Source organism: Beta vulgaris, chromosome 1 (assembly GCF_026745355.1).
Source record: "Beta vulgaris subsp. vulgaris cultivar EL10 chromosome 1, EL10.2, whole genome shotgun sequence".
In the NCBI taxonomy this organism is placed as follows: Eukaryota; Viridiplantae; Streptophyta; class Magnoliopsida; order Caryophyllales; family Amaranthaceae; genus Beta; species Beta vulgaris.
The window spans coordinates 42,893,732-42,905,212 of NC_079202.1; the positions used below are offsets into that span (position 1 = coordinate 42,893,732).

General features: G+C 34.7%; 1 protein-coding gene across 2 annotated transcripts; it reads left to right on the plus strand.

Moving 5' to 3' along the window:
- The first annotated feature begins 4,752 nt into the window (after positions 1-4,752).
- On the plus strand, positions 4,753-11,137 carry LOC104894514 (protein PIGMENT DEFECTIVE 338, chloroplastic). Of its 2 annotated transcripts, XM_010680770.3 has the most exons (9): positions 4,753-4,900; positions 5,259-6,124; positions 6,513-6,587; positions 6,672-6,743; positions 7,889-7,969; positions 8,091-8,188; positions 9,799-9,924; positions 10,396-10,444; positions 10,550-11,137. In XM_010680770.3, exons 2-9 carry the CDS (start codon positions 5,261-5,263, stop codon positions 10,727-10,729), a joined length of 1,545 nt encoding a protein of 514 aa, XP_010679072.1. In that variant the 5' UTR covers positions 4,753-4,900; positions 5,259-5,260; the 3' UTR covers positions 10,730-11,137. The 2 variants fall into 2 exon arrangements, with proteins under 2 accessions (XP_010679072.1, XP_048499079.1); XM_048643122.2 differs by lacking the exon at positions 4,753-4,900 and having other exon boundaries at positions 4,907-6,124.
- Positions 11,138-11,481: the final 344 nt, after the last annotated feature.

An 11,481-nucleotide genomic window follows, 5' to 3' on the forward strand; every position in this document is an offset into this window, starting at 1 on the left:
AATTATCACACCAATATTAAACACAGTGGTTAGGACACTATGTGTTGATTGTTGACTCATATATTACTAATAATCTATTTGAAATTGTGATTTTATTATTTAAAATAATTTTTTTTTATAGTTAGTTGAATAAATTAGCAACTAGTGGCAGTGAGTAGAGCAGTGGGTGAGATTACTGATTTTTGAATTATTGAACTTCTTGGAATAACTAGTTTGTGTTGGAAGCATAATTGTATCAAAATATTTGGAATTTTTATACTGGTAAATTTGATACAATGAACTAGCTCAATTTAGTCTGCCAGTTTTAGACTATCGAAGTGAGTGGGGCAACCTACCCTTGTGTCTTTTTACTTGGCATTTATTTGATTTTCCCTTATAATTTCACTATATAACCATTATAACTCCATTCATCTCTTTTTAATTTTTTTTATTCTAATGTCATTGACATTTACTTGTTTCACTTAATTATTGTATTTTTTTTGACAGATACTTAATTATTGTATTTATTTGATAATTTTTGTTGCAAATTTCCATGATGATACTTTGTCACCCCATATTATTGTTGTAATTGGCTTGGTAACTAATTCCCTCGTTCTTTATTATTTGGCATAATTTATTCATTACGTTTGTCAATGTATAAATTTAATTATCAATATATATAGTAATTCCTGTCAAAAAAAAATATATAGTACTCCCTTCATTTCCTAAAGATCTTCCCACTTACTGTTCCTACAGATACCAAGGAAAATCAAGTTATGTGGGGCATGGTGTGAGTAAAGTAGGAGAGAGAAAGGGTTAAGATAAATAAACAAATAAAAAGGGATTAAAGTAGGAGAGAGAAAGGGTTAAGATAAATAAACAAATAAAAAGGGATTAAAGTAGGAGAGAGAAGGGAGTAAAATTGAATTAATAATGTAATGGTGGACCATATGATAGTGACATGAGAGGGTAAATAGGAAAATTTGTTTTGCCAAATAAGGAATAAAGCAAAAGAGGGAAGATCTTTTGGAAACACCCTTAAACGGAAAGAGGGAAGATCTTTAGGAAACGGAGGGAGTAATTCATATCAAGTAAAAATGATATCCATTAGATATTTTGATAAGATATATTGAAACGAGCCAAACAAAACATTATACGCCTTTGATTGAGAGATATATTAAAAATAGAGATTAATCGTTAAATATAATATTTATGTTTAGACTATTTGGTTTATATTATCTACTATTCCGTATAATAATTATAAATTTATAATTATCTAAACCTATAACATAATTTTCAGGTGAAGAGAAAATATGCAAGGGTTAATTCTTGAATTTTTCGGTTTTGGGATTATTGTTTTTATTGAAGTGTAGTTGTCTTGAATTATTTTTGCTGTTGATTAATATGTAGTCCGTCCCCCTAACTCCCTAACTTACTCCTATTTAAATTACTAGTAGATTTTGTTTTTTTGGGTTGTTTACATGTTTGCAAAATTATTTTATGTCGGTATATATTGGAATAATTGATTTATTTGAGCTGTTTTGTTCCATTAGTCTGAATAATGTTGAAATTTAAATTAATTGCTCCACATACAATTTTACAGTATTTCACTCAAATACCAAATTTCTTGCAGGGTTGCTCAATCGATCATCTTTCTTGCTTCATTGACAATGGTCAATTACATTAGCAAATTTTTTTAACATATTTTTATTAATATTTACTTCTTTTGATGTTAGCCGGATATCTATCTTGAAAATAATGGGGAGGTACGGCTTCATAAGTTTATTGCCTATCTTACAATTGATTAATTTTTATATGATTTATTTTTGTTTAAGAAATAAATGAATTTGAAATTAAGAGAATTCTTTAGAGTTTAGATTTCAATTTTAAAGAGAAAAGACAGAAGGTAAATAAACCTAATCCCCCACCCAAAACCACCAATAACCAATAAAAACCCAGAAAACCCGTTTTCTAGGGTTTAACAGGTTAATGGGTTTTCTGGTTTTTGTGGGTTATTGGCGGTTTTGGGTGGGGGATTAGGTTTGTGGGGTGCCGGAAATTAGTGGAGGGGGGGTTGCGGGAAGGGAGGGTGGGTTTTTGGGCTATTTTGGGTGTCGGGGTGGGGAGGAGAGGGTTAATGTTTGGGCATTTGGGTGGCGCAGCTGGGGCCGGGGGTTTTGGGTGGCGTAATGGGTGGAGGTTTGGGTGGCGTAATGGGTGGTGGCTGGGGGTGGGGGAAGGGGTGGTGGATGGGGGTAGGGGAGGGTGTTTCGGGGGGCATTAAGGGTAGTGGAGGTGGTGTCTTGGTGGCTGTAGGTGAGGGATGATTTGTGGGGGTCACGTGAGGGTCACGTGGGGAAGTCAACAGTCAAAATCCGGCGGGAGGTAGTATTTTACAAACTTTTGTATTTTATTAGGTAGTTTTTCACAACTTTTTTTTTATTAGGTAGTTTTTCACAAAATTTTGATTTTAATAGGTACTTTTTTCCAAAAAATTAAATATTGATTACTTTAGAGTTTAGATTGACTCATTACAGCCTCATTATGTATAGTCTTCAGGAAACTCCCATTGCCTCTTCCTACCAGCTCATTCTTAAACTAAAGAGAATTTGTTTATAAAACCTTAGTTTTATTGCAAACCATGAGAAAAAACGACTTAGATGATGAGAACAAGAACCTACTCCCAAAGCTCTTATTGGCAAAGCTCTTGCCATGGATAATTTGTTGCATAATAGGCATAAAAGCGAAGTAGCTGAAAGGTGAAGATTAATAGCAAAAGCAAGTTAGAAATAATTTTTTTTTTAACAACAACAACAACAACGCCCCAATGCACATGTAAATTATTGTTCATAAACCACATTTCCCACTCTTAAAAGGGTAGGATGATGCATAGTTTATAGTACTACGTACATCTTTTTTAAGTTGATACTCCTTGCAACTATACAAACGTTGTTCAGTTCGCCTTTTTACGATCTCCAAACCATCATATTATTGTTTTTAATTAGTAACTGATAACATCTGCAACATAAGAAAGACTTAAACAACACATTTGAGTATGGAGGTATTATCACTAGTCTAAACAAAAACTAATAAGAACAGTAGAGAAAAATAGAATCAGATAAAATAAATTGACAAAAATTTAGAAGTTTGCAAATTAATAACTATCATCAATGTTAAAAGGCATACGCACCTAAGGATTGCATCTACCAACTCCATATATCCGCCTAAGATTAGATAAGTAAGGTAAAAAATAAGATAAAAGTTAAAACTATTTCTAGAACCAAAATTATCCTTTCATGCATCAATCTGATTTATATTGCCTTTTTTTGACTCTAACCATTTGACCTTCACCTGGAGCAAATGGGAATCATTGGGATGTCCTTCTATAATACCCTCTCACTGACTCAGTAACAAACCAACTCATGGAGCCCGTCACAATGGGTTTTCCTTCACAATTCTTCAAAAAAGCCTCAAGGATTAGATAACCACCTACAGGAATTACACCCTTAGCATAGCAAACAACGGAAAATGAGAGGAAAAGGAAAACTAATTTTCATGGAAAATTTTTTACACACTACCAAACGGAGCATGAATCCAACTGATTGTAACTGAATTGAAAATAAGATGGAGAGAACAGACTAGGAATAATAATCCTATTTATATGATAAAATTTAGAATTCTAACAGATCATCGATGTACAATAAGCTATTACTAGTCTCATATGCATATTTATGTTAATGTATAAGTTCTTACTTTTTAATTGTTTGAAATTGCTTTAGTTAGATTAGTTTCATTTTCAATCAAAAATATCTCTTTTAAGCATATTATTTTGGAAAATATTTTATGTGTACATTATATCTTATTATAAATTAAACAATCTTAAATTTCCTTATTAGTTATTACACATAAATATAGATCAAGAAAAAATTGAATATTTTATAGTTAGCATTTTTTTAATAAGTAAAGGGTAGAACAGTAATTTTACAAGACGACACCGTAGCTCATCACTTTGCTTATGTAATAGAGATAAACTCGTCAGTTTATGTTACATTTTCAGGTGGTGTGCGTATATCTCTATTATATAAGGGAAGGGGGGAGCAATGGTGTCCTCTTTTGAAACACCTATTTTGCCCCCCTTCCCTTTCTAAATTACAAAAGGAATGTCAAAATCAAAATCGACACTCAAAGAAAACTACCAAAAATTAATTTACAACACTCACTCACAAATCACTTAAAAGAAGAAACTTTACAAATCACTCATACAATTGAGAAAATCACGTTATAAAAATCATGCAAATCACTCAAATAATCGGGAAACTTTATTAAAACTTAAAATTAACATACAAACTAAAACTAATAACCTAAAACGTCAATACATACAAAAACATTTACAAAAATTTACTTACAAATCACTATTCTCAAGAACCATTCACAATTAATGGTGGGTCATGATAAAAATAGAGGTGTATTTGTAGTGAAATCAGAATTTAGAAGTTAGACAAGGAAAAAAATTATTTACTTTTCTATAGTGTTTAGAATTTAGAAGTTAGTACTGTACTTAGAAACCATAAATAAATTCAATAAAATTTTTATTATAGAATTTAACTTCGAAAAGTAAAAAAAAAAAAGTCAAAAATAATGGTGAGAGACTTAAGTGACAAAAACTAAACCAATCAAAATTTGCAACTAAAAACAATTATACTTCATATGTCTAATGTTCAAATTTTGCCTCTTATGCTGAAGAAAATCGAGTTTCTGTTTTGAAAAAAATTCAAGCACGCAAAAAATTCTAGTAGCCTATATATGCGAGTAACACTCCAAAAACGCTCACGGTGCTGGTGCCCAACTCATAAGCAAATTGAATTCCTTAGAACCTCTCATATGTGATACGCAAAGCTCGAATTGCAGAAGCTCGTTCCAGGTTCTTGTTTTGTTCCTTAGATGAATCTACTTGTTTTGTTGCGGATTTTGGTGTGGAATTGCGATTTTTGAGATCTACTTCATGTGATTATTCATGCGATTGGTTTTATGCTATTTGTTTCATGAATTCAACTTATTTTTTTCTTTCTCATATATGCTATCTCATGTTTTTAGTGATAATTTACATGTTATAAACTTATGACTCGAGTTTCTGGTTTAACTTCTTATCTCATCTTTGTTTCATGGAAGTAAATGATAAGAAAATTTATGTTACAATTTGTAGATGCGCATATTTGTGTTCACTTGTTCTTGTTTAATTTCATGAGATTAATTTTTCAAGTGTTGTGGCTGGAAATCAGTAATGAATGACCTGTCATCCCCGGGCCCAGGGCGGCCGCCCCTCTTGCCCTGGCTCAGGGACGGGCCTGCATTTCGAGCTCCGATTTGCTCTTCGTTCTGCAAAGTTCAGCTATGTAAAAACCCTAATAGATTTTTATTGAAGAAGCTTCTTTTCCCCCAAAGTTTGGTGTTGTCTGGATATCACTCAATTTGGGGAGCAACCCAGGTTGCCTTTTGCTATGCTGAGGATATCTCAGAAGATTCGACAAATAACCAGCTGCCTGCAAACTCTCAAAATGGAACCGAAGAGCTTGAGTTGCGAAACAAGCCCTCTCCCATGATGCCGGTTAATGGTGCCTCTGATACAAAGGTTGAGAGTGAACCTAAAAAACCAGATAAAGAAGAGGCATTGGAGCCTTTTCTGAAGTTTTTTAAGTCAAAAGATTTGGAGGAAGAAGTTGTCGAACAAAATGGTATTGAACGTGTTAAAGAATCTGAAAAGGTTGTTGTCGAGTATTATGAGCCGAAGCCTGGTGATTTTGTTGTTGGTGTTGTTATCTCTGGTAATGAAAACAAACTGGATGTCAATGTTGGCGCAGATTTGTTGGGCACGATGTTAACCAAAGAGGTGCTTCCGTTGTATGACAAAGAGATGGATTATATGTCATGCGATTTGGATAAGAATCCTGAGGAATTTATGTCCAATGGGAAGATGGGGATTGTCCGAAATGAGGATGCTGGAAGTCGGCAACCGGTTTCTGGTAGGCCTGTTGTGGATGCTGGAACTGTTTTGTTTGCTGAGGTGCTTGGTAGAACACTGAGTGGCCGGCCATTACTTTCAACTCGGCGCTTTTTTAGACAAATTGCTTGGCATCGCGTGAGGCAGGTTCTTTCCTCACTTTTTTCTAGGGAATAAATTGGTTTTTTCGTATATATAAAATCATGGTTTATTTAAATGAAAATCTGATGCTAAATTTTGATGTATCTCTCTGTTTACGTTTGACATTTTTACAATGTCTCAGTATCTAATTCTCATTTTTAAGAGTTCTTGTGATTTTGTTTGCATTACGATTTTATAGAAGTTGCCTGAATCTGGAAATCGTGTCGGTTGGTCCTATCAGAATTCAGAAAAATGGAGTGGTTTTACGTCATCTTCACACCATGCTAACTGAGATTATATGCTAATTGCTACTATGCTAGAACTCGTGATTCTAATTTGAAATCTTGCAGGTTGAACCATATTTCAATTTTGAAGATCTATTTCTCTTGTGCAGATAAAACAGCTAGGTGAACCTATTGAAGTTAGAATTACAGAATGGAATACAGGTGGTCTCCTTACAAGAATTGAGGTTGGTATTGGCTTCTACTTTGCTACACGATGTCAGAACATGGTGCATACTGACTTACAAATTTACAATTGTATCGGTTTTCAGGGTTTACGAGCCTTCCTCCCTAAGGTTGAGTTGGTTGACAGAGTATATAGTTTTACTGATTTGAAAGAGAAGGTAAAGTACAATTTACGACTTCTGAATTTTAAACACCATGATTTACTGAATGTTTCCAATGTCAATGAGGTTTCCGGAAGTGTAGCTAACTGAAATGTTTGGACAATTTGAAGCTGCAATTAGTGGTTCAATTTTGAAACTCGACTTGATATCTTTTGAAGTAAATCATGAAAGCATAATTCGCTCTTTAACTTAATATTTGGGTCATCGCTAATTTTATTTTCAAATTTCATCGTGGAACCCCGAAAATTTGAGCGATATCAAACCGGATCTGATTTTTTTCCCTCTTTAAATAAATAATGTATGGTCTTGGTACCCTTGGCTTTCTATAATTATGGACTGCTGCTGTAGATCCTATTTGAGTTCACCTTCTAAAATTTTGTAAAAATTCGAGTCTAATAGATAAGTGTCAAAAGATCACTGTTACCCACTGTCCTTTTCATCTGATACCTTTTGGGATGTTGGCTTGCTTGGATTGAAAGCTTGAGAAGCTTATGCGGAGCTTTTATAATAGGGATTGAGGGACATAAGAGGGGTCAATCAGTGGGCAGAACTCAGAGATAAGTTTGGATGTCGGTACCTTGATTTCTAGGATTATCATCATTGTGGGATACTGACATTGATGGTTTTGTTGAGAATAGTGGAGTAGGAGTTTGGCTATAGGCTGATATGAGTACGACACAGCACTTTGAAGTGACACAACTCTGAAAACTGAGAAAGAACTGAAAAATCTCCTTATGGCACTACTGAAATCTTATTTTGCTCCTATTAACAAGCATTTTTCCTAACAAAGAATCAAAGCTGTGTCATATCATCTTATTCATCCTATATGAACTCCTACTCAAAAACTGGCTATTAGAACTTAAGAAGTAATGAAATCTCTCTTTTTGGTAAAATTCTTCTAATTAGGCATCTGGATTTGAGGGACCTCTCTCAATTCCTCTTGAAACCTGGGATCTTTCATCATGTTTTTGGTGTTCATTTCTTATTGCTTAGTATGTCTATTGACTTGTCTGGTGACTGTCAGTAAACTGATTATCAGTGACTTATATGTTCCATCTTCATGAAGTGTCCTAGGGTTTCTTTATTGTTGATAAGAAAATGTCCTGGGATTGCTCTCATAGTTAGATTTGTGAATGCTGCAGGTGGGAAGTCGAATATATGTGCAAATCAGTCGAATTAATGAAGAAAATAATGACTTAATACTCAGTGAGCGAGAAGCTTGGGTAAGTCTCTCATACATTGGGCTTTAAGTTAGCTGTTTTTTTTCCTGATGCACACTATTTTCATGCTTCTGCAATTTGACAGATCAAGAAAGGTCTCTGAGCTTGGTGTTTCATGTTCTAGGAAAAGTTGTACCTACAAGAGGGAACCCTTCTGGAAGGAACTGTCAGGAAAATTTTTCCTTATGGAGCCCAAGTGACGATAGGACAAACAAACAGGAGGTAAGGTATATTCAAAGGTTTGATTCTTATTTGTTGCATCCTTCTGACTTGTCTATTGAGGGAGATAGTTGAGACTTGAGAACCGTAATATGCTTATTGTGACAATATGGCCTGCATGCTTGGCTTGTAACCCATTTCCATAAACATATAGAGACAACTGAAGCAACATTAAATGGGTATATGATTTACGTTAATACATTTGGCACTTAATGTTAGAAGTACAGTTTCATTGCATGAAGTGCAGTCTGTCTCTCCAATTTGCAATCTGGCCTCAGATTTGTCCCGCTTCCCAAAGCTAGATGCTGTTACAACCTCCTAAAGTATAAACTCTTGTAGGCATTCACTATACCTTTAGTATACTGTGTGTGTGTCTCAACCAAACCAGAGGCTGTGACAGACAAACACTATTAGTATAAAGGGAACAAAACCAAGAATAATAATAAACATACTGATATCTCCCCTGGGTTATCAATTATCATTCTTCGAACTTCCTGAGATTCAACTATTCCCTAAATGCATAAGCAGCAGCTCTCCGACAATTTGAATTTGAAAAGAGTTTTTCGACTCTGTTGCTGTTTGACTATGTGCTTATTATATATTGTTTTGTTTTTGCTTTTGTGTGTATATTAGCTTCATTTTTACTTCTTAAGCTGAGTCCTGTACAGTTGCACAGATGGACTGAGGTTTAGAGTACGATACCAGATTGAAATACATACTTTTATGACAGTTGAGAAATTGCATGAGCAGAAAGTTGGGATGCCCAATATTGCTTGTCTTGACTTACTCCTACGAATAGCAAGTACTATGCAAGATATTATTGTGATATAAAAGTGTGGAAATATCTCATGGCATCGATTCAAAAGACCATAACTTAGTAATCCAAAATCTATAGGGGCTCGCAAAGGTGAAGTGTTCATTATCCAGGAGTTGAAATAATATTGACCAGATGGTGGAGATATCTGGTGTTTTATGCTTTTAGCTTGCTGGTATATGTTTTGTGTGTATGTGATGTATTCACTTGAGACAAATGCTATATAAATAGTTAGTTGAAAGTTGTAAGCTTTCAATTTGTCTTGTTAAGAGCTTTGTAAGTCAGAAGATATTAATTATGTCATCAATGATGCTAAGGTACATTGCAGCGGTTGTATATAAATCTCATTAGTGTCTATGATTTCTGCTCAGATTTCAGATGTCATTGTAAGTTTTGGTTGCTTAGAAATTCTCTATTAAAATGGAAATCCATTTGCATTGAAAAGTTTTAGTTAGATTGATGTTGTTTGTTTGGCAGACAGATAAACTGGATGCAACTTGATGTTTGAATTAGTTATTTACAATCCAAATTCCTTGATACATGATTTTCCCTGATTTAACTTTAAATTTGGTCCATGTTACCCTTTTCATGCTATATATTTTGTTCTGCTGGTTTTCGCATTTATCTCATCTAATGTATCATAAAGGTTCATCGAGGATAGTTTCGTGAGAGCTAGCACCCTACTTTGTTGAGTAATTTTGGCATAATCAAGCAACTGGCATTGCACTGTTATGTTTTGACTTTTGCCTTTATTACCGTGTCTTGTTTTTCATGCATTCTTGTTTCTTGTATGTTTCAGTGGGCTCCTGCATGCTTCCAACATAAGTCATGGTAAATTTGATTCAGTTAGTGATTTATTAGCGGTGGGGGAGAAGGTCAAGGTTCTAGTCATAAGATCTTTGTTTCCAGACAAGATATCTCTGAGGTGAGTGAGCAATTCCTTGCATGTTACTCGATATTAACTTCTGCAGCATCTCTCTCTATATATTTTATATCACATATTCTTAAAATATGAATGTAATATATAGTAATCATTAACCAAACATCTCATCTTCTATAAGAGGGTTTTTGGTTGGCCTGAAAAGAGGACATTTTCCTTCATAAAGGAGAAATGTTAATTTTCCTACAAGGGAAATGTTAATTTTCCTACAAGGGAAATGTTAATCCTCCCATGCATCATCTTCCTTCCTTCCATTTCATCCTTTCTTTCCTCTTTAACTTTTCATGCAAGGAGCCAATGAAGGAAACAATCTACAATTTTGTTTCCCCTCAAATTGTCTTTTAATGGAAAATTATTTTCCTTCCAACCAAATAGTACCTAAAGCACGAATGGATTGTGCACTCGATATAAAGCACAAGTTGTTGGAGAATCTTAACTACTGTATCTTGTTTGCAGTATTGCCAAGCTGGAAAGTGAGCCTGGCCTCTTCATATCAGACAAACAGGTGCCTAAAATCTGTCATCTCATATATATGGCATTCTGCAGTAAACTAACCTTCAGAACTTCTTTTTCTCTATCTTACAATTATTTATGCATTTGCTATGAGCAGAAAGTATTTGCAGAGGCTGAAGAGATGGCAAGGAAATATAAACGGAAAAGGCCAAGAATTTCCGCTACTAAGAAATCTGAACCCCTAACTAGCAATCTGTTGTTTGAAGATGAAGCAAGTCTTTATGCAAATTGGAAGTGGTTTACTTTCCAAAAAGAAATTGAACCAGATTCTCAGTGAGCTTACTGTTGACATTTTTGTGGCATGGGGGTGACTTGTTGAATTAATGTGACTCAGAGCTGGTTGCTGATGAGCCATTAACGTGCAAGGATTTATCACCATTTGCTGAAGTGATGGTTGTCATTAACTTTCCACGAAAAAAGGTATCTGACAAGGGCAGAAGTTGCTTGCCAGAAACATCACTTAATGAGAACTTGCCTTCTCATTTTTGTACAACCATGTCCGTGGGTGTAAGAGTTTGCATTTTGTGATCGTCGGAATGAAGGGCAGAAAGATCAGCATATTTCCTTATGATCCGTGCCGAGGAATAAATAGTTGGGAAATGGAAGCATGATATATTGTGATACAAATTCTGAAATTGTAATTTAATGAAAATATTTGATCTAATTTTTCGGATGTTTGTATGCATATCTGTTGTAGTTCTATTGTAAGTAGGACCCAATCAAACAGCACAATAATTGTGACTTGTTTTTTATGTGCCTTCACCACGGCTCAGGCCCACACTGATCAGTCTTTCTCGTCAGTGGGAGCTGTGATCAATGACGACAACAGTCTTCGGTGGTGGTGGTGGACTGGTAGTCGTGCAATGGGTTGTGACTTGTGTGTATGGTGGTGGTGGGAGATGTGGTGATACCTAATAATAGGTCAGCAAAGATATACTACTATTCTCTCAATCATAGAATAGTAGTATATCTTTGCTGACCTATTATTAGGTATAACATTCCATGATCAAACAAGTCGGGTCATTACTC